This window comes from Oncorhynchus mykiss, chromosome 2 (genome assembly GCF_057628025.1).
Source record: "Oncorhynchus mykiss isolate SJ-2025 chromosome 2, ASM5762802v1, whole genome shotgun sequence".
Classification (NCBI taxonomy): domain Eukaryota; kingdom Metazoa; phylum Chordata; class Actinopteri; order Salmoniformes; family Salmonidae; genus Oncorhynchus; species Oncorhynchus mykiss.
In genome coordinates this window covers 10,037,032-10,063,709 of record NC_143023.1, presented here as the reverse complement: position 1 = coordinate 10,063,709, position 26,678 = coordinate 10,037,032, and the positions used below count along the sequence as shown (strand labels likewise).

Genomic DNA, 26,678 nt, shown 5'->3' with positions numbered 1-26,678 from the left:
TGGGAAGTAGTCAGGTGAGTGAACAGTAGGAGCATTGGGCCAGTAACCGAAAGATCACTGGATCGAATCCCCGAGCTGACAAGGTAAAATAAAAAAGTCCTTCTGCCCCTGAGCAAGGCAGTTAACCCACTGTTCCCTGGGTGCTGATGATGTGGATGTGGATTAATGCCCCTGAGCAAGGCAGTTAACCCACTGTTCCCTGGGTGCTGATGATGTGGATGTGGATTAATGCCCCTGAGCAAGGCAGTTAACCCACTGTTCCCTGGGTGTTGATGATGTGGATGTGGATTAATGCCCCTGAGCAAGGCAGTTAACCCACTGTTCCCTGGGTGTTGATGATGTGGATGTGGATTAATGCCCCTGAGCAAGGCAGTTAACCCACTGTTCCCTGGGTGCTGATGATGTGGATGTGGATTAATGCCCCTGAGCAATGGAGTTAACCCACTTTTCCCTGGGTGTTGATGATGTGGATGTGGATTAAGGCAGCCACCCACACCTCTCTGATTCAGAAGGGGTTGGGTTAAATAGAAAAGACACATTTCAGTTGAATGCATTCAGTTGTACAACTGACTAGGTATCCCCCTTCCCTTTCTCATTCTGCTGAGCAATCAAAATACTGACTTTCTATAGATGAGAGACGGAAGGAACATGATTAAGGCCAGAGTTTTATCCTGACCATCAGACATGATCAAAGAAACACTCTGGGCCTAAACACGATTACTGATCTATAATCATAAACCATTTACCTGGCCATGCGTTTTACTGAGCTTGTTTTTTACACCTGAAGTTGATAACCTCTCTGACATTGCATGTTGAACCATATAGCCTAGAGGTTAAACATCACTATTTGACCCTCGGGTGCCATACACATCATTATCAGAAAGAGTGGATATACAGTAGGATATGAGATACAGGATGACTCTGTGTATCCCTGACACCTCCCTCTCAGATAATATATCAATTATTGTTGAACGTGTTGTTTTGGTTGAGTCACACTTGACAAGATAACTTCTCGTGTCACTCTTCAGCTTGGTAAAGCAATCATCTACTAAACAAGTTCAGCTGAAAGGCTGTTTTGCAAAGTTGGCAACCAGTTTTTCCACACCTCAGCTAGTGTTCCAGCTACCGGTTACCTAGAGACCAGCCACACCACCTGTCACACTGCTGAACCTGGCCATCTACACCCGAGGAACCATGAGACTACAGCTGCCCAACCCAGGCCTGGAAGACAGGATCCTGTCCCATGAGGAGCTGGACAAGCTGGAGACGGAAGAGGCTGGGAGGGGAGACAGGCCCAAATGGGACAACAAGACTCAATACATGCTCACCTGCGTGGGGTTCTGTGTGGGGCTGGGGAACGTATGGAGATTCCCTTACTTGTGCCAGAGTCATGGGGGAGGTAGGTGTTGTTGTGCTGTGGTGGGGTTGGACGGGCTGTGGTGTGGTTGAATGAGGTTTGCTGGGGTGTGCTGTGGTGTGGTGTGGTTGGATGGTTTGTGGTGTGGTTGGATGGGCTGCGATGGGGTTGGATGGTTTGTGGTGTGATTGGATGGTTTGTGGTGTGGTTGAATGGGGTTAGATGTGGTGTAGTGTAGTGTGGTTAGTTGGGGTGTGGTCTGGTGTGGTTGGATGGGGTTGAATGGGGTTTGGTGTGGTGTGGTTGGATGGGGTGTAGTGTGGTTGGATGGGGTAGGATGGGGTGTGAAAACATGTTTTTAGAAATGTTTGCAAATGTGTTGAAATATACAATTTATGTAAGTATTCACACCCCTGAGTCAATACATGTTAGAATCACCTTTGGCTGCAATTACAGCTGTGAGTCTTTCTGGGTAAGTGTTTTAAAGCTTTGGTTGTGCTGTGGTGTGGTGTGGTTGGATGGGGTTGGATTGGATGGGGTGTGGTGTGGTTTGGCTTGGTTTGGTTGGATGGTGTTGGAAGGGGTGGATGGGTTGTGCTGTGGTGTGGTTGGATGGGATCACTTGTATAGGGAAAGCTCATGTTCTTCTCTGATTTGCTTGATGTACAATCTGTATTTGGTGTCCGTGGGAAAATACTGATTTTGCTTTACTTTACAGTGTTCTTATTATTGTAGGTGCAGTTTAACACATATTCTAATTACACATTGCACACATTGTTCCACTGTTATCAGGTACATAAAGTGTACTTACAATACAATAAAAACACAGAACTAATGAGAACAGTGAAAAACATGTCTGCTGTTCATGTCACTAGTTTATGTGTAGTCTAACCATGGTGTTTATGTGTCTATGGAGGCTCCATGGTGATCTGTCTCTTTGGAAGCTTCATGGTGATCTGTCTCTATGGAAGCTTCATGGTGATCTGTCTCTATGGAGGCTCCATGGTGATCTGTCTCTACGGAGGCTTCGTGGTGATCTGTCTCTATGGAGTCTCCATGGTGATCTGTCTCTATGGAGGCTCCGTGGTGATCTGTCTCTATGGAGGCTCCATGGTGATCTGTCTCTTTGGAAGCTTCATGGTGATCTGTCTCTATGGAGGCTCCATGGTGATCTGTCTCTATGGAGGCTCAGTGGTGATCTGTCTCTATGGAGGCTCCATGGTGATCTGTCTCTATGGAGGCTCCATGGTGATCTGTCTCTATGGAGGCTCCGTGGTGATCTGTCTCTATGGAAGCTTCATGGTGATCTGTCTCTATGGAGGCTCCATGGTGATCTGTCTCTATGGAGGCTCCATGGTGATCTGTCTCTATGGAGGCTCCGTGGTGATCTGTCTCTATGGAGGCTCCATGGTGATCTGTCTCTATGAAGGCTCCATGGTGATCTGTCTCTATGGAGGCTCCGTGGTGATCTGTCTCTATGGAAGCTTCATGGTGATCTGTCTCTATGGAGGCTCCGTGGTGATCTGTCTCTATGGAGGCTCCATGGTGATCTGTCTCTATGGAGGCTCCATGGTGATCTGTCTCTATGGAAGCTTCATGGTGATCTGTCTCTATGGAGGCTCCATGGTGATCTGTCTCTATGGAGGCTCCGTGGTGATCTGTCTCTATGGAGGCTCCGTGGTGATCTGTCTCTATGGAAGCTTCATGGTGATCTGTCTCTATGGAGGCTCCGTGGTGATCGGTCTCTATGGAGGCTCCATGGTGATCTGTCTCCATGGAGGCTTCATGGTGATCTGTCTCTATGGAGGCTCCGTGGTGATCGGTCTCTATGGAGGCTCCATGGTGATCTGTCTCCATGGAGGCTCCATGGTGATCTGTCTCTATGGAGGCTCCATGGTGATCTGTCTCCATGGAGGCTCCATGGTGATCTGTCTCTATGGAGGCTCCATGGTGATCTGTCTCTATGGAGGCTCCAGCACCACAAACACTGCATTGTATTAGCTGATGTAGTAATCTATTACTACTACTTATGCTGACAGGCCTTGTATAGGTGTTAAAGCTTGATTTACATCACACCTCTAGTCATAATGACTTGTCAATGACTGATGGAGAGGACATGCCTGGAGTCTATAGATAGATCCCAGGAAAAATATCTAACTGATTGTCAGTTAGTATAACAGAGTTATTGCACTTTGCCCATGTCGCCAAACACATGATGCTACAGTGCCTTCAGAAAGTTTTCATACCCCTTGACTTATTCCACATTTTGTTGTGTTACAGCCTGAATTCAACTTTTTTTTTGAATTCACTATTCACAATCTACACACAATACCCCATAATGACAAAGTGAAAAAACGTTTTTAGAAATGTTTGCAAATGTGTTGAAATATACAATTTACATAAGTATTCACACCCCTGAGTCAATACATGTTAGAATCACCTTTGGCAGCAATTACAGCTGTGAGTCTTTCTGGGTAAGTCTTTTAAAGCTTTGCACACCTGGATTGTACAATATTAAAGTAAAATCTGTAACTAGCCCACTCAGGAACATTGAATGTCGTCTTGGTAAGCAACTCCAGTGTATATTTGGCCTTGTGTTGAAGGTTATTGTCCTGCTGAAAGGTGAACGTCTCCCAGTGTCTGTTGGAAAGCAAACTGAACCAGGTTTTCCTCCAGGATTTTGCCTGTGCTTAGTTCTTTTAGGTTTCGTTTTATCCTATAAATCTCCCCAGTCGATGACAAGCATACCCATACCATGATGCAGCCACCACCATGCTTGAAAAAAATGAAGAGTGGTGTTCAGGGATATTGGATTTTCCCCAAACATAACACTTTGTATTCAGGACATAAAGTTAATCCACATTTTTGCATTATTACTTTAGTGCTTTATTTCATACAGGATGCATGTTTTGGAATATTTTTGTTCTATACAATATTTTAGTTATTTTCACTATGTAAATTAGTTTATCATTGTGTAATGACTACAATGTTGTTGATCCATCCTCAATGTTCTCCCATCACAGCCATTAAACTCTGTAACTGTTTTAATGACCCTCCTGTTGAGTTCGTTTCATGTTAATTAATTCTGTGTTCCCTGTCCAAAATGACCACCCCATTATAGATGATTATAAATCCATAATAATACATATATTATCACCTAATTTTGTGTTAGATCTTTTTATAAAATTAAGTTCTTGTGAACATTACAAGTTTTGAACTTCTATTTGCTTTTTGTGGTCTGTTGGCCTCATTGCCCTGGGCACATACAACTAGTTTTTGGGTAGAATAAGCATAATGTATGGATTATTTTGACTATAACAAATACTCAGATAAAACATATTGTGCTATTTATCACAGACTACTTTGTGTCAAAGTTTAACAAGGACTCTCTCCTCCTCACCAGTGTCATGATCAAAGATATGATCAAGAGCTTCACATATAGTATATCGTTTGGTCATTGTGCTGCCACAGAATGAAATGTGAGCAAGGCCTCAAAAAAGCTTTATATACCAGAGCTGCTAGAAAAGTTATATATATTATTAAAACAATGTTGTAATTGTTTGTGAGAATTCCAACAGGTGTGGTTCCCTCGGGGGAAAGATTCTATTGGGGAAAGGTTCCTGTGGGGGTTGCCATGGAAGCCAAGAAGGGGAGTGAGGTGTGTGTGTGTGTGAGCTCACATGCATGTGGGGGTCTGGGAGAGGAAGTATGTCCATCTGATGAATGGGCATGTGCCTGAACCTAATTTTTTTATACACTAATTGTAGTCTCACCCATTCATGTCTAATGACCGGGAATTTTTGACTGGGAACACCACAGGTGTACAAAAGTTCAATAAAACACCTCAAATGTTATGAAAATCATCCAAATGTATTTTTTGTGATCAGATGCCCTGTGTGGACAAAGTCATGGAACCTCATGACAATCAGATTAAATGAACTACATTTTCAGAGAGAAACCTTGTAACTCTGTCAAATTCGGCCAGAACACAGCAGGAGGGTTAAAGTCCATTGCCCTCATGGTAAAATCCCTGAGCGGTTTCCTTCCTCTCCGGCAACTGAGTTAGGGAGGACACCTACATCTTTGTAGTGACTGGGTGTACTGATACACCATCCAAAGTGTAATTAATAACTTCACCATGCTCAAAGGGATATTCAATGTCTGCTTTTTTTTGTATCTTTCTACCAATAGTTGCCCTTCTTTGCAAGATATTGTAAAAAGTCGCTGGTCTATGTAGTTGAATCTGTTTTTGAAATTCACTGCTCGACTGAGGAACCTTACATATGTGTGGGGTACAGAGATGAGGTAGTCATTAAAAAAATCATGTTAAACACTATTATTGTAGAGTCCATACAACCTATTGTGACTTGTTAAGCACATTTTTACTGCTGAACTTATTTAGGCTTGCCATAACAAAGGGCTTGAATTCATTTGTAAGAATTTCACAAAACATAATTCCACTTTGACATTATGAGGTATTGTGTGTAGGCCAGGGACACAACATCTCAATTGAATCCCTCTAAAATTCAGGCTGTAACACAACAAAATTTGGAGAAAGTCAAGGGGTGTGAATACTTTCTGAAGACACTGTATATCCATCTACTGTATTGTTGGCAAACACAGAGAAGACTATTTATAATGGTTATACACTAATGAGGGATGTAACTACAACATGGGCTCTCCTGTGCCGACCCAGGGTAGATCGGGTGCTTTAGCCCAGTAAAATCCACCCAGTGTGATAATTGTAATGAAACACCCCCGCTCTTATCTTATCTAAATACAGAGAGAGAGCCTAAATGGACTTACGGTAACATCCCATCACGTTCCATGGAAAACGTTTGACTACAAGCGAATGACAGATAAGGACTGTTAAGGCAGATAAAGACTGTTATCTACTGAAGATTGCTGATGGACAGGAAAGTGTTTGTTGTGAACTGAGGGATAATCACCTGCACATTGAACCACCAACACCATCACTATCCTGTGCCACAGTAAATCCTTTACTTCAGCCATTCCTGCCTGCAACAGGTGCATTGACTTGTCTCCGTAAAAGGACATCAGTGTTATGTGATTCACAAGTGGTTTTATTGTTTCTCTCCATCTGTTTCTCTCCATCCTTTTTTTGCCAGTATGTTTAGATAGACAGGTATGTGTATCGATGAGCCCTGTGTTTTTATCCAAACCCAAGTACAGGTGTTTCATATTTACATTTGAACCTTTATTTAACTAGGCAAGTCAGTTAAGAACAAATTCTTAGCCTATCGGGGAACAGTGGGTCAACTGCCTTGTTCAGGGGCAGAACGACAGATTCTTACCTTATTAGCTTGGGGATTCGATCCAGCAACCTTTCGGTTAATGGCCCAACTCTCGAACCACTAGGCTACCTGCCACCCCTATATATGATACAGAAGACTTGTAATATACACTCCATTACATCTGCAGGTGTCTGTATGTCATGAGATGTCAGTAAGAGTCATGGATATTTACCAATGATTTAAGAGCTTTGATTGTGGCCTCTTTGTTCTCAGGTGCATTCATGATTCCTTTCCTGATCCTACTGGTTCTAGAAGGTGTTCCCCTGCTCCATCTGGAGTTTGCTATTGGTCAACGTCTAAGGAAAGGCAGTTTAGGCGTGTGGTCAACAATTCATCCTTACTTAGCTGGAGTTGGTAAGCAACACTTTCCCTATCTCTGGTCCAGGGCAAATACATAAGGTGCAGTTTGCTGCATGTAAGCAGCAGGTAAACGCCCCGGGACCAGAGCTACACGTGATGCTTCAATAAACCTTGAGTCATCATGGACTCACTGCTCTGTGTTCTTACCAGGCATAGCGTCCATGTTTGTTTCTTTGATGATCAGCCTGTACTACAACACCATCATGGCCTGGGTGATGTGGTACTTATTTAACTCCTTCCAAGAGACGCTGCCTTGGAGCCAATGTCCCCCCAATTACAATCTAACAGGTAAGAGTTCAGTACAGACACCGTCTCCATGCAAGATTGGTAAAAATGAGATATCAAATTAAATCAAATCTTATTATTCACATGTTCTGAATAGAACAGGTGTAGACCTTACAATGAAAGGCTTACTTACGTACTATGACTGAACATGGTCTGCATCCTAAATGCCACCCTATTCCCTATAATGCAATACTTTTGCCCGGGTCAAAAGTATTGCACTATGTTTGAATCATCAAGTCATGTATGTCTAATTATAATAATGTATTATTCGTAAATTCTTTACCTAAATGTCTCAGGCCTGGTGTCAGAGTGTGAGCAGAGCTCTCCAGTGGACTACTTCTGGTACAGAGAGACGCTGAACACCACCCCGGACATTGGTGCGAACGGGGGTCTGCAGTGGTGGATGGTGCTGTGTCTGGTCAGTGCCTGGGCCGTGCTCTATATCTGCATCATCCGAGGCATCGAGACCACTGGGAAGGTAGAGCAGCTCAATCTATCTGAGATGACGTTCACATTTATATCCAGTTATGACCAATAACAATGGATGAACATTGGAAAATGGACAAATAAAATAGCATAAAGGTAGTTTTATGTTATCATGTCTCAGTGATACAAATGAAGGTATAGTGAAATCCCTGTCTCCCCTCTCCTCATAGGCTGTGTATGTCACCTCAACGCTGCCCTACGTAGTGTTGAGCATTTTCCTGATCAGAGGTCTGACTTTGAAAGGCTCTTTGAGTGGAGTTGTGTTTCTCTTCACCCCGAACGTAAGTCAAGTGTTGTGGTCCAAATGGCAACCTATTCCCTATATAGTGTACTACTTTTGACTACAGCCATATGGGCCCTGTTTAAAAGCAGTGCACTTTACAGGGAATAGGATGCCATTTGGGACACTGTTACACTAAACAAAAAACCTCACGCTAAAAGATATGTAAACCCATCCCTGAACTGACATCAGATAAATAGGTCATATATAAATCAGGTAAATCTGATTCATGGGACAAAACGTTGTGTTGTTGTCCCAGTTGACAGAGCTGACCAACCCAACTACCTGGCTGGATGCAGGTGCCCAGGTGTTCTATTCCTTCTCCATAGCATTTGGTGGACTCATATCTTTTTCGAGCTACAACTCTGTGCAGTAAGTCACAATCAACCATCTAAACTACTATTGTTTAATCAATGTATTATATATTTTAGGGAAAAAAGTGGTTTACTATGTTGTATTGGGACACTTTTGAATTGTGTTATAAAGCCCGACAACTGTGCCAAAATAGAGCGTTATGGTGTCCATATTAGGACATGCTCAGTCTCAGCAACTGGGTCTCGATCCCGCCCTGTGCAACTGGGTTCTGGACTTTCTGACGGGACGCCCCCAGGTGGTGAGGGTAGGAAACAACATCTCCATCCCGCTGATCCTCAACACAGGCCCCACAAGGGTGCGTTCTCAGCCCTCTCATGTACTCCCTGTTCACCCACGACTGCGTGGCCATGCACGCCTCCAACTCAATCATCAAGTTTGCAGAAGACACTACAGTGGTAGGCTTGATTACCAACAATGACGAGACAACCTACAGGGAGGAGGTGAGGGCCCTCGGAGTGTGGTGTCAGGAAAATAACCTCACACTCAAAGTCAACAAAACAAAGGAGATGATCGTCGACTTCAGGAAACAGCAGAGGGAGCACCCCCTATCCACATCGACGGGACAATAGTGGAGAAGGTGGAAAGTTTTAAGTTCCTCGGCGTACACATCACGGACAAACTGAAATGGTCCACCCACACAGACAGCGTTTCTTCAGGAGGCTGAAGAAATTTGGCTTGTCATCGAAAACACTCACAAACTTTTACAGATGCACAATCGAGAGCATCGGGTCGGACTGTATCACCGCCTGGTACGGCAACCACTCCGCCCACAACCGTAAGGCTCTCCAGAGGGTAGTGAGGTCTGCACAACACATCACCGGGGGCATACCTGCCCTCCAGGACACCTACACCACCCGATGTCACAGGAAGGCCATAAAGATCATCAAGGACAACAACCACCTGAGCCACTGCCCGTTCACCCCGCTATTATCCAGAAGGCGAGGTCAGTCCAGGTGCATCAAAGCTGGGACCGAGAGACTGAAAAACAGCTTCTATCTCAAGGCCATCAGACTGTTAAACAGTCATCACTAACATTGAGTGGCTGCTGCCAACATGCTGACTGAAATCTCTAGCCACTTTAATAATGGAAAATTGATGTAATAAATGTATCACTAGCCACTTTAAACAATGCCACTTTATATAATGTTTACATACCCTGCATTACTCATCTGATATGCACACCAATATCTCTACCTGTACATGACCATCTGATCATTTATCACTCCAGTGTTAATCTGCAAAATTGTAATTATTCGCCTACCTCCTCATGCCTTTTGCACACAATGTATATAGACTCTCCTTTTTTTCTACTGTGTTATTGACTTGTTAATTGTTTACTCCATGTGTAACTCTGTGTTGTCTGTTCACACTGCTATGCTTTATCTTGGCCAGGTCGCAGTTGCAAATGAGAACTTGTTCTCAACTAGCCTACCTGGTTAAATAAAGGTGAAATAAAAAAAAAATAATAATAATATGTACATACTGTACTCTATAGCGTCTACTGCATCTTGCCAATGCCGCACAGCCATCGCTCATCCATATATTTATATGTACTGTCGTGTCTTTGCTATGCCGGATGAAGTGATATGACATGCTATTTTATAAAATAATTTCTCTTTAACTAATATTACCTGATTAAACTAATCGTGTAAAGGTAATTAACTAGAAAGTCGGGGCACCACGAAATAATGTTAAGAGAGCTGTTATCTTCTGAATAAACTCTTAAAGACCTGGTAATCTTTTACCTCAATAGCAGTCCATCATTATTCGTCACCTTATTCAGTCTCATCTGAAAATCGTAAATTCTTCACGAACCCTGGCTAACAAGTTGAATCAGCAATACAACATTTGGTTTAATTATTTCTTTACTAAATACCTAAATAATCACACAGAATTACATATACACAGGATGGATCATACATTGATTACTAATTATGTCATGCAAGAAAATGTCCCTGGTGGACGGAACCGATATGACGGCTGGTTACACAAAGAAAGGGGGTTGGGTTTGAATGAAAGCAGGGGAAGACTGAGGAACAAAATGTTTGGGTCACTATCGGACCTCGTGAAGCTATGCTATCGTAAATACAGAATCTTATGCATTCTAAATAACCACTCATTTGGAGAAGGAAAATGCAAGAAATATTTACTCTGAGCTGCGCTTCGATAGATTGGTCGTAGATGGAAGGCTGGGTTGCCCAGCAGGGATCTCTTGTCCTCTCAAGAATGTCTGGTGGTAAAGTGGATACGTTGTAGGACCGTCGTTGTGTGGTAGAACAAATACTTTGTCCGTCCTTTCCTAGCCCACGTTTACAACTGCTGCTGCTAACTCAACGGCTAGGAGGTAACACTTCTTTAATAAATAAGAGTTCAAAGTTCATACCAGGTTGCCATACTATACGCTCATGCTATATTCTGGCTGGTATAGTCGAAATTCATCCTTCCGGCGTGTCGATCGTCACCTCCACGTTGAAATCCACCCTTTTTAAGGTATGAACAGCAGTCCTCGCTTCACTGGGAACACGATGCTAATTTCGTTAGTTTATTGTCGTTCAACCGTTTGCAACCAGAGCTCACACTGAGGTTGGCTTAGTTCTGTAGTTGATATTAGCCCTTTTAACGTATGGACAGCAGTCCTCACATCCTTGGGAACAACAAAATTACATTTTCGTGAAGGGCCTTATGTAGTGGTGGGAGAGAAGGTTGTAGGTTCATAGTTTGAAGGTTCATAGTTTACAACCAACGTCTGTTCACTTGGGCACTGAGTGAGCAGAATTGTTACTTCATAACAACCATTCTCTCATTTTCTCATGATAATTAGGATGTGTAGACTTTCCAAGATACAGTTTATGTCATCCTGTCATCAGTAACAATGTCTCAGATGACAACTGATCTGACATCATATTCTTTAAGTACCAACGCATATTTTCAGCTGGTTGGATTACCGAAATATGATTCTGTTTCCCACCCTTTTGATGTTACCAGACTCTCTCTATGTTAACAAAGGGCTTTCCAACAGTCACATCTGTAGAGTAGAGAGAGGAAAGGGGGGAAGGTATTTATGAGGATCATAAACCTCACCAACAGGGCAACGTCATGACAGTACACATTCTTATTCATTCCTTTACACTTGTGTACAGTATATAAGGTAGTTGTTGTGAAATTGTTAGATTACTTGTTAGCTGTTACTGCACGGTCGGAACTAGAAGCACAAGCATTTCGCTACGCTCGCATTAACATCTGCTAACCATGTGTATGTGACCAATAAATTTGATTTGATTTGAGCAGGACGTTGTTGTTTTTGATCCCCAGTAACAACTGTGAACAGGATGCAGTGATCATCTCTGCCGTCAATGGCTTCACCTCCGTCTACGCTGCAACCGTCATCTACACCATCATTGGCTTCAGAGCCACAGAGAGATTTGACAACTGTCTTGGCGGGTAGGAATCTACCCGTCTCTGTAGATGACATGTTCCTACTACAGTACTCACTGCATCCGATATGATATGAGTACAGTTGCCAAAATTCGTCACCTTTCCCAAAATTCCCAGGTTTTTCAGAAATCCCAGTTGGAAGAGTTGTAGAATCAGGATGGGATAAGCAGGACATCTGGGAACCACGATTTCTGTCAAATCTGGGAATTTTGCAACCCTACATGTACCTAACAGTGCCCCCTACCTCCGATATGACAGTATGATAGCCAATGTGACATAGTTAGATGTAATGTTACCACGAAAGAGGCCATGACGTCAACTCATTTTCCACAATGATTCTGTAGAAATATCCTGGCGCTGCTGAATACATTTGATCTCCCCGAGGGAAACGTCACTGAGAGCAACTATGATCAGGTTCTCCAGAGTCTCAATGGAACATATCCAGAGGTCATTCAGGGACTCAACTTGAAGACCTGTGACTTGAACACTTTCCTCAGCGAGGTATGACTTTTAGGGCTGGTTTCCCAGACACAGATTAACCGTAGTCCCGGACTAAAAAGCATGCTCAATGAGATTCTCCATTGAAAGTGATTTTTAGTCCAGCAGTAGGCCTAATCAGTGAATGGGAAACCAGAGTTTTAAAGCTAAGCTAAGGTCTCTTACATACATGCTCCACAAGCTTTTCATTTCATCGTATAAATACTGACAATATAAGAATATTATTTTAGCTTGACTATATGGCAATGGCAATCCCAAAGGGAACTATACACTGAATATCCTAGTCCTATACAGTGTAGTAACACTCCTTCTCTATGTGTCCTGATGCAGGGGGTTGAAGGAACTGGTCTGGCCTTTATCGTGTTCACAGAGGCCATCACTAAGATGCCTGCATCTCCTGTTTGGTCAGTCTTGTTCTTCATCATGCTCTTCTGTCTCGGCCTGTCCTCCATGTTTGGCAATATCGAAGGAGTTCTGGTACCACTTCAGGACCTGGGGGTTTTCCCCAAGAGTTGGCCCAAGGAGTCCACCACAGGTGAGACAAGAGCTGGGAAAGACTGGGACCGTACATCAGCTCAGACAACACACCAGCCCATTAATTTCCTTCGGACCAAAATCCCACATTGGTCTAAAGATGGACCAGCCTATCTTTCATTTGCTCGAACTGCCCCATGGCCAGTCTGTTTCTGGACAAGAGCAATCCAGACCTATTTTCTCCAATGTTGAGAGATTGAAACCTCTTTATTAAATATCTTTAACTCATGTTCTTTATTCTGTTACAGGGATAACATGTGTCCTCTGCTGCATTGTTGGACTGATATTTGTCCAAGGCTCAGGGAACTACTGGCTGTCACTCTTTGACAGCTTTGCTGGTTCCATTCCTCTGCTGATCATTGCATTCTGTGAGATGGGCGGGGTTGTGTACCTCTATGGTATTGATAGGTGAGTAATAAATTAATTCTGTGAGATGGGCGGGGTTGTGTACCTCTATGGTATTGATAGGTGAGTAATAAATTCATTCTGTGAGATGGGCGGGGTTGTGTACCTCTATGGTATTGATAGGTGAGTAATAAATTAATTCTGTGAGATGGGCGGGGTTGTGTACCTCTATGGTATTGATAGGTGAGTAATAAATTAATTCTGTGAGATGGGCGGGGTTGTGTACCTCTATGGTATTGATAGGTGAGTAATAAATTCATTCTGTGAGATGGGCGGGGTTGTGTACCTCTATGGTATTGATAGGTGAGTAATAAATTCAAATGAATACAGCTTCAGGAATGTTTTTCCAACAGTCTTGAAGGAGTTCCCACATATGCTGAACACTTGTTGGCTGCTTTTCCTTCACTCTGCGGTCCAACTCATCCCAAACCATCTCAAGTGTGTTGAAGTCAGGGGACTGTGCCTTTTAGAAAAACATTCCTCATGAAGCTGGTTGGGAGAATTACAAGAGTGTGCAAAGCTGTCATCAAGGCAAAGGGTGGCTACTTTGAAGAATGTAAAATATTAAATATATTTAGATTTCTTTAACACTTTTTTTGGTTACTACATGATTCCATATGGGTTATTTCTTGATTTTGATGTCTTCACTATTATTCTACAGTGTAGAAAGTAGTAAAAATAAAGAAAACCCTTGAATGAGTAGGTGTGTCCAGACTTTTGACTGGTACTGTATAATAACAATTGTTTTGTGTCTCTCTCTCTCTCTCTCTGTGCCAGGTTCAACGATGATATAAAGTTCATGATCGGCCACAAGCCCAACTTCTTTTGGCAGATCACATGGAGATTTCTCAGCCCCGCCATCATGCTTGTCATCTTTGTGTTCTACTTTATCACTAAAGTCACCGAAACACTCCTATATAAAACCTGGAATCCTGAATCGGTACGGTTTTTGCTCTGTCAATTCTATAAATCTGTTGAAATCAAAACATCCAAATTGCAACACATACATGTATCTGTCATTTGTTTTTAGGCCTCTTAACATACTACTCACAAACAAAGATTTCCCACATGCCTATGTTTACATGTATAGCTCCACTATTCACATAATCTCCATCTGGTACAGTACTGTACAGTGACAACACGGACATACTAAAAGCCTTATACCATTCATCTTCCGTTACAGGAAAACTTCCCTACATTGGAGGAGAAGCCCTATCCAGCCTGGATCTATGTAATAATCTTTATCCTGGCAGGGATACCCAGTCTAGCTGTGCCTGGCACTGCTCTCTTCAGATGTTTACGGAGGAAGAGAAATAGAAAGTCTGAACAGCAAGAGCTCAAAACAGTCTCTAACCAAATGGACGTGAACGACAAGGCTCAGGATGGAGAATCCCGTACCTGATTACCCGTATTAACTCACCACCAATAAAAACTAAAGAAAAACAAAGCCTTTAATGTATATTAATTTTCATAAACGTATGTACTGTTATAATTTATTAATCACTGTTTCTTTCATTTCTTTCATTCTGTAAAGTGTGTTGTGATTTGATTTGAATCTGACCGAGATATTTTTAGCATAGTATTGCTGTAGAACTTGTACACTGATTTGTCTATGAATGAAAACTGTCGTATCTGAGGATGCTTCTTAGATCGAGGACTCCGGACACCCAAGTACATGTTAGTATTTCATTGTAACTTAGAATAACATTACAGGAATGTATCTGGCACAAGCTACCTGAGGCCTCTTGAGGTTAAAGCAGACATTAAAGGGCTACAGATAGTGGGAAGCAAACTACATATTGAGTCAATACTGCCATCTATTGGTAAACATAATACTTAACATACACTGAGTGTACAAAACATTAAGAACACCTGCTCTTTACATGACACAGACTGACCAAGTGAAAGATATGATCTCTTTTTCATGTCACTTGTTAAATCCACTCCAACTCAGTGTAGATGAAGGCGAGGTGACAGGTTAAAGAAGGATTTTTCAGCCTTGAGACGTGGATTGTGTGTGAGTCATTCAGAGGGTGAATGGACAAGACAAAAGATTTAAGTGCCTTTGAACAGGTTATGGTAGTAGGTGTCAGGCACACCGGTTTGTATCAAGAACTGCAACGCTGCTGGGTTTTTCACACTCAACAGTTTTCCCTGTGTATTTTTTATTTATTTTACTAGGCAAGTCAGTTAAGAACAAATTCTTATTTTCAATGACGGCCTAGGAACAGTGGGTTAACTGCCTGTTCAGGGGCAGAAGGACAGATTTGTACCTTGGACAGATTTGTACCTTGTCAGCTCGGGGATTTGAACTTGCAACCTTCCGGTTACCAGCCCAATGCTCTAACCACTAGGCTACCCTGCCTAGTGGCCTAGTTGTATCAAGAATAGTTCACCACCCAAAGGACTTCCAGCCAACTTGACACAACTGTGGGAAGCATTTAAGTTAACATGGGCCAGCATCCCTGTGGAATGCTTTCAACACCTTGTAGGATTCCATGCCCCAGCGAATTGAGGCTGTTCTGAGGGCATACTTTCATTCCGCAGTACTAGAGGGCAGAGTTAGCTATTCAACTGAAGTCATAAATTAGTCCTCTTAAAATGTAGTTCTCATTATTTCTTGCTGTAGTTTTTTATGAATCTCCACTGTTTCTGCGACTCTGTATTAGCTTGCTCTTACGAGGATTTAGGTTCAGTTGTTACGAGGGTTTAGGTTCAGGTCGTTACGAGGGTTTAGGTTCAGGTTGTTACGAGGGTTTAGATTCAGGTTGTTACGAGGGTTTAGGTTCAGGTTGTTACGAGGGTTTAGGCTCAGGTTGTTACGAGGGTTTAGATTCAGGTTGTTACGAGGGTTTGATTCAGGTTGTTACGAGGGTTTAGGTTCAGGTTGTTACGAGGGTTTAGATTCAGGTTGTTACGAGGGTTTAGGTTCAGGTTGTTACGAGGGTTTAGGATCAGGTTGTTGTTTCTAAAAGGGTAGCATGCCCATCCTCCAACTAAATATTTCCTAATACATTTCAACTTATTTGATGGAGTTGATTGCATGATTGATTCTAATATGATGCCATTTCAATATGAATGGATATTGCTGTCAGGCCTGAGAGTCAATAGATGGAGGTGACTGGTCTGACCATGGATGTGCTGTACAGAGTCCACATGGGTGAGTTGGGAGGCTGCCCTCTTGAGATAAGTGTGTAGATGGTATATTTAAGCAATAAGGCCCGAGGGGGTGTGGTATTGGGCCAATATTCCCAGGCTAAGGGTTGTTCTTAGGCACCATGGCAACGCGGTAAAAAGCAATGTTCTGATATACCACGGCTTTGAGCCAATCAGCATTCAGGGCTCGAACCACCCAGTTTATAATAATTCTTATGCGATGATCAAATCAAAACTTTGTGGATACAGAGAATCCACATGAATAACTCAGATAAAACAGCTAAAGTACTCGGTACAGTAACCAACAATAACATAATGATCCTCACCATCACAACCACCATCTAATAGGAGTTAGTTTTACTCTATAGAGAAGAACCCGACAGTATATTGGATACAAATAACAATGTTGAATGTTGAACCTTCATTGGAATTTATATCACTCATAAACGAGTCATAGAGATCGTTATCAGAGGCTAATGGCTATAGATTACCATGGTGTACTAGCAAGAGGCATACGGAATGGGGTTGTAGGCGTGTGCAATACGCCTCACATCCATCCAAGACATTGATTATAATCGGGAACAGTTTGCCCTTATTAATAGCCTCCTTTGAACAGTGGATTACACATTCATGGGACTCCATAGAAAGTAGTCATATTTTCCATTTGTATTGAGCCTGTCCATCTGCGTGGAAGGAACCATGAGGTGTTTACAGGTATCCAACCAAGGCCTGGAAGAAAGGATCCCTTCCTATGAGGAACTGGAAAAGCTGGAGAATGAGGAGGCTGGGGACAGACCCAAATGGGACAACAAGGCCCAGTACATGCTAACTATCGTAGGTTTCTGTGTGGGACTGGGGAACGTCTGGCGCTTCCCGTACCTTTGCCAGAGCCATGGGGGAGGTAGGTGTTGTTGAATGTGTTGTTGAGGAGTAGGGTTGCAGAATAGCAGTAACTTTCCTAAAATTCATGGGTTTTCCAGAAATCCTGGTTTGAAGATTCCCTTAATACAGAGGGGAATAAGTAGGAAATACGGACATTTTGGGAAAGTTACTGTAATTTTGCAACTCTGTGTTTCTTTATGTACATACAACAGCAACAGATAACCTCTCCTCCACCCTGCTTCCTGTTCTGTTCTCAGGTGCATTCATGATTCCTTTCCTGATCCTACTGGTTCTAGAAGGTGTTCCCCTGCTCCATCTGGAGTTTGCTATTGGTCAACGTCTAAGGAAAGGCAGTGTAGGTGTCTGGTCTGCCATCCATCCATACTTGACTGGCATTGGTAAGCAAAACACTCCATAGGAATTTAGACATGGGTAAAAATGGACCAAATCTCATTGGGCCACGGTGTTGTGTTGTGTTCCATAGGCATTGGTTCCATGTGTGTGTCCTTTCTGGTCAGCCTGTACTACAACACCATCATGGCCTGGGTGATGTGGTACTTCTTTAACTCCTTCCAAGAGACGCTGCCTTGGAGCCAATGTCCCCTCAATGCCAACATGACAGGTAAGGCATCCATAGATAGCTAAGTTATCATGATGGAAAATGATTCACTTTATACACACCCCTTATTTCTTTACCTGTAACTCTGTCTTCAATTGCATCATTCTATTGTATTTTGCCATGTGAATGAATGAAATGAACTTTCCCCAGGCCTGGTGTCAGAGTGTGAAAGAAGCTCTCCAGTGGATTACTATTGGTACAGAGAGACCCTGAACACCACTCCAGACATAGATAACACAGGTGGGCTACAGTGGTGGATGGTCCTATGCCATGTGTCTGCCTGGGCGTTGCTGTTTATCTGCATAAGTCGAGGCATTGAGACTACTGGGAAGGTACGGCATAACCTCTGCACAGCAAATCACTTTCTAATACTAAAGCAGCAGCAGCTGTCAATGTCAAAATGATCAAGGTTATGTTTATAGGCATTTGATTATTGAAGCGCTGAATCAAGGTTTCCTTTTTAGGACATTATAGCCATATACAAAACAATACAGAATGATTTGTTTTACTATACTGAACAAAAATATAAATGCAGCATGCAACATTTTCAACAATTTTACTGAATTATAGTTCATATAAGGAAATTAATTAATTGAAATAAATTCATTAGGCCCAAATCTATGGATTTCACATGACTGGGCAGGGGCAGGGGGCAGGGGGCAGGGGCCCAGCCAATTACATGTATATTAAGCCGATTGGGCATACTGCCATATTCTCTAAAATGACATAAAGGCTTATGGTAGAGAAATTATCATTCAACTCTCTGGCAACTGCTTTGGTGGACATTCCTACAGTCAGCATGCCAATTGCACGCTCCCTCAAAACTTGAGACATCTGTGGCATTGTGTTGTGTGACAAACCTGCACATTTTAGAGTGGCCTTTTATTGTCCCCAGCACAAGGTGCACCTGTGTAATGATCATGCTGTTAATTAGCTTCTTGATATGCCACACCTGTCAGGTGGATGGATTATCTTGGCAAAGGAGAAATGCTCACTAACAGGGATGTAAACAAAATGTGTGCATAAAATTGGACAGAAATAAGCTTTTCGTGTGCATGGAACATTTCTGTGATCTTTTATTTCAGCTCATGAAACATGGGACCAACTCTTTACATTCTGAGTCTATATTTTTGTTCAGTTTATATATTGATGCAATAAAGCATGTTACCATAGCACTCAAATGACCCAGCTGTTTTTAATAACGGCTTTGTTGACCTTTCTGACACCCCTTCGACAGTGTAAACAGTTGTAGACAGTGTTCACGTTCTAATTTGAACGTATTTTATATATTTGTATTATATATGGTATTATATATTGTATATACAGTGTATGTCACCATGGTGCAATCCTGGACCACGTATTTATTCTGTACAAAATATCATTGGTTAATTGGTTTGACTTGATTTTGTGCACCTGGGGCAATGGACATACAGGAGAATGTACATTTACAAAATGTTTAGATAGAAATGTATCGTGTAGATCAAATATATGACTGTCCGATAAATTGGAATAGTATGGGTCATTGTGTGTTGTCTATTCATTCTATTTCTGCCAAGAGTGTGCAAAGCTGTCATCAAGGCAACGAGTGGCTATTTGAAGAATCTCAAATATAAAATATATTTAGATTTGTTTAACCATTTTTTTGTTACTACATGATTCCATATGTGTTATTTCATAGTTTTGATGTCTTCACTATTATTCTACAATGTAGAAAATAGTAAAAATAAAGAAAACCCCTTGAATGAGTAGGTGTTCTTAAACTTTTGACCGATAGTGTACATATGTCAGTATTTGGAGTCCATTTTAGCATATTTTCTATAATAGCACACAAAACAGTAACTGTCCAACTTCCTAAAAGCATTCCTCTCTCTTCCCATTAGGCTGTGTATATCACCTCAACATTACCCTGTGGTCTCCTCCCATTAGGCTGTGTATATCACCTCAACATTACCCTGTGGTCTCCTCCCATTAGGCTGTGTATATCACCTCAACATTACCCTGTGGTCTCCTCCCATTAGGCTGTGTATATCACCTCAACATTACCCTGTGGTCTCCTCCCATTAGGCTGTGTATATCACCTCAACATTACCCTGTGGACTCCTCCTATTAGGCTGTGTATATCACCTCAACATTACCCTGTGGTCTCCTCCCATTAGGCTGTGTATATCACCTCAACATTACCCTGTGGTCTCCTCCCATTAGGCTGTGTATATCCCCTCAACATTACCCTGTGGTCTCCTCCCAATAGGCTGTGTATATCACCTCAACATTACCCTGTGGTCTCCTCCCATTAGGCTGTGTATATCACCTCAACCTTGCCCTGTGGTCTCCTCCCATTAGGCTGTGTATATCACCTCAACATTACCCTGTGGTCTCCTCCCATTAGGCTGTGTATATCACCTCAACATTACCCTGTGGTCTCCTCCCATTAGGCTGTGTATATCACCTCAACATTACCCTGTGATCTCCTCCCATTAGGCTGTGTATATCACCTCAACATTACCCTGTGGTCTCCTCCCATTAGGCTGTGTATATCACCTCAACATTACCCTGTGATCTCCTCCCATTAGGCTGTGTATATCACCTCAACATTACCTTATGTGGTGCTGACCATCTTTCTGATCAGAGGCTTGACCTTGAAAGGCTCCTTGAATGGAGTGAAGTTCCTCTTCACCCCAGATGTGAGTAGTTTACATTACTATCATCGAACAAAAGTATTTATTCAAAGTATATGATATTCCAAGTTCAGCCACAGATCCAGATCCACAAAGAGTGCATCTAAGGCCTTTTAGCTAGCGTTAATATATGAGGTAGTATGATAGAATCAAAACGACACTCCTAACAACTTTTCTATGGGTGTGTGTTTCTCCAGATGAATGAACTAATGAACCCAACGACTTGGCTTGATGCGGGTGCCCAGGTTTTCTATTCATTCTCTTTGGCCTTTGGAGGTCTGCTGTCTTTCTCCAGCTACAACTCAGTGCAGTAAGTCCATACTGCTTGCTAATAACTACTAAATTACTTGTTGTTCACAACCCAGTTGAGACATTAAATCAATTCAAAATGTATCATATCTTGTACATAACCACTGCAAACTTAGGACCCAGTCCTACCTACCTCAAAGTGTGCAAGCTTAACTTTCATCGTAAAATATTTTTAGCCAAGATTTATGCAAAAGTTAAAGTGATGGTGCAATATATCTAGTTTAGATTCAACCATTATGGCTGGTTTCTGATGGGGTACGACAGTTGAACTAGATTCAACCATTATGGCTGGTTTCTGATGGGGTACGACAGTTGAACTAGATTCAACCATTATGGTTGGATTCTGATGGGGTACGACAGTTGAACTAGATTCAACCATTATGGCTGGTTTCTGATGGGATATGACAGTTGAACTAGATTCAACCATTATGGCTGGTTTCTGATGGGGTACGACAGTTGAACTAGATTCAACCATTATGGCTGGTTTCTGATGGGGTACGACAGTTGAACTAGATTCAACCATTATGGCTGGTTTCTGATGGGGTACGACAGTTGAACTAGATTCAACCATTATGGTTGGATTCTGATGGGGTACGACAGTTGAACTAGATTCAACCATTATGGCTGGTTTCTAATGGGGTATGACAGTTGAACTAGATTCAACCATTATGGCTGGTTTCTGATGGGATACGACAGTTGAACTAGATTCAACCATCATGGCTGGTTTCTAATGGGATACGACAGTTGAACTAGATTCAACCATTATGGCTGGTTTCTAATGGGGTATGACAGTTGAACTAGATTCAACCATTATGGCTGGTTTCTGATGGGGTACGACAGTTGAACTAGATTCAACCATTATGGCTGGTTTCTGATGGGGTACGACAGTTGAACTAGATTCAACCATTATGGCTGGTTTCTGATGGGGTATGACAGTTGAACTAGATTCAACCATTATGGCTGGTTTCTGATGGGGTACGACAGTTGAACTAGATTCAAACCTTATGGCTGGATTCTGATGGGGTATGACAGTTGAACTAGATTCAAACCTTATGGCTGGTTTCTGATGGGGTACGACAGTTGAACTAGATTCAACCATTATGGCTGGTTTCTGATGGGGTATGACAGTTTAACTAGATTCAACCATTATGGCTGGTTTCTGATGGGGTACGACAGTTGAACTAGATTCAACCATTATGGTTGGATTCTGATGGGGTACGACAGTTGAACTAGATTCAACCATTATGGCTGGTTTCTGATGGGGTACGACAGTTGAACTAGATTAAACCATTATGGCTGGTTTCTGATGGGGTACGACAGTTGAACTAGATTCAACCATTATGGCTGGTTTCTAATGGGGTACGACAGTTGAACTAGATTCAATCTTATGGCTGGTTTCTGATGGGGTACGACAGTTGAACTAGATTCAATCTTATGGCTGGTTTCTGATGGGGTACGACAGTTGAACTAGATTCAACCATTATGGCTGGTTTCTGATGGGGTATGACAGTTTAACTAGATTCAACCATTATGGCTGGTTTCTGATGGGGTACGACAGTTGAACTAGATTCAACCATTATGGTTGGATTCTGATGGGGTACGACAGTTGAACTAGATTCAACCATTATGGCTGGATACTAATGGGGTACGACAGTTGAACTAGATTCAACCATTATGGTTGGATTCTGATGGGGTATGACAGTTGAACTAGATTCAACCATTATGGCTGGTTTCTGATGGGATATGACAGTTGAACTAGATTCAACCATTATGGTTGGATTCTGATGGGGTACGACAGTTGAACTAGATTCAACCATTATGGTTGGATTCTGATGGGGTATGACAGTTGAACTAGATTCAAACCTTATGGCTGGTTTCTGATGGGGTACGACAGTTGAACTAGATTCAAACCTTATGGCTGATTTCTGATGGGGTACGACAGTTGAACTAGATTCAACCATTATGGCTGGTTTCTGATGGGGTACGACAGTTGAACTAGATTCAATCCTCATTGCTGGATTCTGATGGGTAATTATAAATGTTATTCTTCAAGAATAAAACATGGATTTACCAATTCCAGATTGCTCCTTTAATGTGGTCTATTTTTCCAGTAATAACTGTGAACAGCCATTCCAGATTGCTCCTTTAACGTGCTCTATCTTTCCAGTAATAACTGTGAACAGGATGCAGTCATCATCTCTATCGTGAACGGAGCCACTGCTGTCTACGCTGCAACAGTCATTTACACCATCATTGGCTTCCGAGCCACAGAGAAGTTTGATGACTGTATTTCTGGGTATGTACCTATTCCAGAATTAAACTAGAGTTGTTGCATGAAGATATGAACTACCCTCTAAATACATGTTTTTGCAGAAATATCCTGACACTGCTGAATACATTTGATCTCCCAGAGGGCAACGTCACTGAGAGCAACTATGATCAGGTTCTTCATAGTCTCAATGGAACATATCCAGAGGTCATTCAGGGGCTCAACTTGAAGACCTGTGATTTGAATTCTTTCCTTAGTGAGGTGATTCATTCATTTTTATGAAATGGTACCTGAATGTAAAATGTTACCAATACAGTTGAAGTCGGAAGTTTATATACACTTAGATTGGAATCATTAAAATTCGTTTTCAACCACTCCACAAATTTCTTGTTAACAAACTATAGTTTTGGCAAGTCGGTGAGGACATCTACTTTATTATTATTATTCTGACATTTCACATTCTTAAAATTAAGTGGTGATCCTAACTGACCTAAAACAGGGAATTTTTACTAGGATTAAATGTCAAGAATTGTGAAAAAATGATTTGAAATGTATTTGGCTAAGGTGTACGTAAACTTCCGACTTCAAATGCATTTGTATAAGATTTGGTGAGATGGATACAACACAAGTGGAGTATATGAAGCTTAAATATATCTTAGTTGCTAGGCTTCTGATTCATTCTTTCCTTGTCTTGGTACAGGGGGTTGAAGGAACTGGTCTGGCCTTTATCGTGTTCACAGAGGCCATCACTAAGATGCCTGTATCTCCTGTTTGGTCAGTCTTGTTCTTCATCATGCTCTTCTGTCTCGGCCTGTCCTCCATGTTTGGCAATATCGAAGGAGTTCTGGTACCACTTCAGGACCTGGGTGTTTTCCCCAAGAGTTGGCCCAAAGAAGCCATCGCTGGTGAGATGAGACAAAGACATATGTCCCTTACACCATTTTGAAGGATGGAGATCCCTTTGTTAAATATCTTTATCTTCTTCTTCTGTTACAGGGATAACATGTGTCCTCTGCTGCCTTGTTGGATTAATATTTGTTCAAGGCTCAGGGAACTACTGGCTGTCCCTCTTTGACAGCTATGGCGGGTCCATTCCTCTGCTGATCATTGCATTCTGTGAGATGGTCGGGGTTGTGTACCTCTATGGTATTGATAGGTGAGAATCAAATTCATTCAGTGAGATGTTGGGGGTTACGTTACTCTATGGCATTGAAAGGTGAGTAATACATTCATTCAGTGAGATGTTGGGGGTTACGTTACTCTATGGCATTGACAGGTTAGTATTGAAACAAAATTCTGTTGATTAACATGGTCCTTACATTCACCGTAGATTCATTAGAGTCTGGGCACTAATGAATGTTGACTATGTATGTTATTCAAACAGGTTCAACGATGATATTGAGTTCATGATCGGCCACAAGCCCAACCTCTTCTGGCAGATCACATGGAGATTTGTCAGCCCCGCCATCATGTTTGTCATCTTTGTGTTCTACTTTATCACTAAAGTCCAAGAAACACCCATGTACAAAGCCTGGAATCCTGAATCGGTAACGTTTCACTTTGTTGTCAGTGGCCAAATTAGTTATGAAATGAGGAGATTTCCCCTTGCATAATAGTAAATCAACTTGCATGCACATGTTCTCTATTGGGTGTTTGAAAGGATCTCACTAGACATTGGCATCAGTAGCCTATAAACACACTTAACAAGGTTATTACTGTTTCTTCACAGGACAACTTCCCTACATTGGAGGAGAAGGAATATCCAACCTGGATCTTTGCTATAATCTTCATCCTGGCAGGAATCCCAGGTCTTTCTGTACCTCTTACGGCTATTTACAAATGTTTGAGGAACCGCTGCTGCAAGAAGGATAATGAGTTTAAACAAGATGACTTAAACACTATTGCCAAGCAAGTTCAACTGACGGATGAGGCTACCAAGAACAAACCAGACATCCCAGAGACAGCAGATGGAAGATAGTGATCAAATCACTAGCCAATTGTTGTTTTCATGACAGGCCTCCATTTATTTCCTTCATGCCACTGATAGCTGAAAGGAGTAGATACGTTTGATAGTTTTACAAGGTTGTATGGATGAGGTATGACAGAAAAGCCATCAGAGCTTACATTGATTGACACATTGTTGTAATTTTTGTGCTGAAAAGTCAACATTAAACTAAATTATATCCTTTGTTCTTGTTATGTTCTTGTTATAGCATAGTCCTCGGGGATTACCATTCAGTGTGTAGTTCTGGTCTTGCTATAGCATAGTCCTCGGGGATTACCATTCAGTATGTAGTTCTGGTCTTGTTATAGTATAGTCCTCGGGGATTACCATTCAGTGTGTAGTTCTGGTCTTGCTATAGCATAGTCCTCGGGGATTACCATTCAGTGTGTAGTTCTGGTCTTGTTATAGCATAGTCCTTGGGGATTACCATTCAGTGTGTAGTTCTGGTCTTGCTATAGTATAGTCCTCGGGGATTACCATTCAGTGTGTAGTTCTGGTCTTGCTATAGTATAGTCCTCGGGGATTACCATTCAGTGTGTAGTTCTGGTCTTGTTATAGTATAGTCCTCGGGGATTACCATTCAGTGTGTAGTTCTGGTCTTGCTATAGTATAGTCCTCGGGGATTACCATTCAGTGTGTAGTTCTGGTCTTGCTATAGTATAGTCCTCGGGGATTACCATTCAGTGTGTAGTTCTGGTCTTGTTATAGTATAGTCCTCGGGGATTACCATTCAGTGTGTAGTTCTGGTCTTGCTATAGCATAGTCCTCGGGGATTACCATTCAGTGTGTAGTTCTGGTCTTGCTATAGTATAGTCCTCGGGGATTACCATTCAGTGTGTAGTTCTGGTCTTGCTATAGTATAGTCCTCGGGGATTACCATTCAGTGTGTAGTTCTGGTCTTGTTATAGTATAGTCCTCGGGGATTACCATTCAGTGTGTAGTTCTGGTCTTGCTATAGCATAGTCCTCGGGGATTACCATTCAGTGTGTAGTTCTGGTCTTGCTATAGCATAGCCCTTGGGGACTACCATTTAATGTGTAATGCTGGTCTTGCGACTTTGGGCTAATAAATATTCCAGATAATTTACTGATTATTTATGGAATAACGAATGGATCAGATTTATTTGATTCATCTGGTTATCTTGTTCAAATGAATCTGAAAGGGGCACCATTAAGGGTTGCTTATAGAGAGACTTTTGAATGAACTCCATCAGTAGTTATCATTAAACTTTACAGTGTTAATCCTATCAACAATATAATCATTTTTACCATGTTCTCATTCTGAACAGTCGTCGAGTGTCTGGAACCTCAACAACCCAATAGCTCGTAAAGTAACACAATGGCACAAATAATTCATTTAAGGTTTTATTTACTAGACTAAATCAGGTGGAAAATGAGGTAGTTAAAGATACAATATAAAAGCAGGGTATAAGG

At 41.9% G+C, this 26,678-nt stretch overlaps 2 protein-coding genes across 3 annotated transcripts; both read left to right on the top strand.

The window, feature by feature from the left end:
- The first annotated feature begins 978 nt into the window (after positions 1 to 978).
- On the top strand, positions 979 to 14,965 carry LOC110514444 (sodium-dependent neutral amino acid transporter B(0)AT1). Of its 2 annotated transcripts, XM_090187638.1 has the most exons (12): positions 979 to 1,399; positions 6,886 to 7,026; positions 7,183 to 7,320; positions 7,614 to 7,795; positions 7,974 to 8,084; positions 8,343 to 8,455; positions 11,771 to 11,899; positions 12,238 to 12,394; positions 12,722 to 12,926; positions 13,174 to 13,333; positions 14,108 to 14,270; positions 14,514 to 14,965. In XM_090187638.1, exons 1-12 carry the CDS (start codon positions 1,195 to 1,197, stop codon positions 14,730 to 14,732), a joined length of 1,923 nt encoding a protein of 640 aa, XP_090043764.1. In that variant the 5' UTR covers positions 979 to 1,194; the 3' UTR covers positions 14,733 to 14,965. The 2 variants fall into 2 exon arrangements, with proteins under 2 accessions (XP_090043764.1, XP_090043773.1); XM_090187647.1 differs by lacking the exons at positions 14,108 to 14,270; positions 14,514 to 14,965 and having other exon boundaries at positions 1,071 to 1,399; positions 13,174 to 13,337.
- Positions 14,966 to 16,993: 2,028 nt separating this feature from the next.
- LOC110516599 (sodium-dependent neutral amino acid transporter B(0)AT1) lies at positions 16,994 to 25,428 on the top strand. Its single transcript, XM_090187633.1, has 12 exons — positions 16,994 to 17,387; positions 17,626 to 17,766; positions 17,853 to 17,990; positions 18,138 to 18,319; positions 20,558 to 20,668; positions 20,860 to 20,972; positions 23,139 to 23,267; positions 23,345 to 23,501; positions 23,941 to 24,145; positions 24,237 to 24,396; positions 24,625 to 24,787; positions 24,970 to 25,428. The coding sequence occupies exons 1-12, from the start codon at positions 17,186 to 17,188 to the stop codon at positions 25,216 to 25,218; spliced, it is 1,950 nt and encodes a 649-aa protein (XP_090043759.1). The 5' UTR covers positions 16,994 to 17,185; the 3' UTR covers positions 25,219 to 25,428.
- The last annotated feature ends 1,250 nt before the right edge of the window (positions 25,429 to 26,678 follow it).

Excerpts from the sequence above, each read along its gene's own strand:
- LOC110514444 (XM_090187638.1), top strand. The coding sequence starts at position 1,195 with ATGAGACTACAGCTGCCCAACCCAGGCCTGGAAGACAGGATCCTGTCC. Across the intron at positions 7,321-7,613 it reads CCCCAATTACAATCTAACAG|GCCTGGTGTCAGAGTGTGAG; the intron begins GTAAGAGTTCAG and ends TAAATGTCTCAG. Across the intron at positions 13,334-14,107 it reads TACCTCTATGGTATTGATAG|GTTCAACGATGATATAAAGT; the intron begins GTGAGTAATAAA and ends TCTCTGTGCCAG.
- LOC110516599 (XM_090187633.1), top strand. The coding sequence starts at position 17,186 with ATGAGGTGTTTACAGGTATCCAACCAAGGCCTGGAAGAAAGGATCCCT. Across the intron at positions 17,767-17,852 it reads TCCATACTTGACTGGCATTG|GCATTGGTTCCATGTGTGTG; the intron begins GTAAGCAAAACA and ends TGTGTTCCATAG. Across the intron at positions 20,973-23,138 it reads TCCAGCTACAACTCAGTGCA|TAATAACTGTGAACAGGATG; the intron begins GTAAGTCCATAC and ends CTATCTTTCCAG.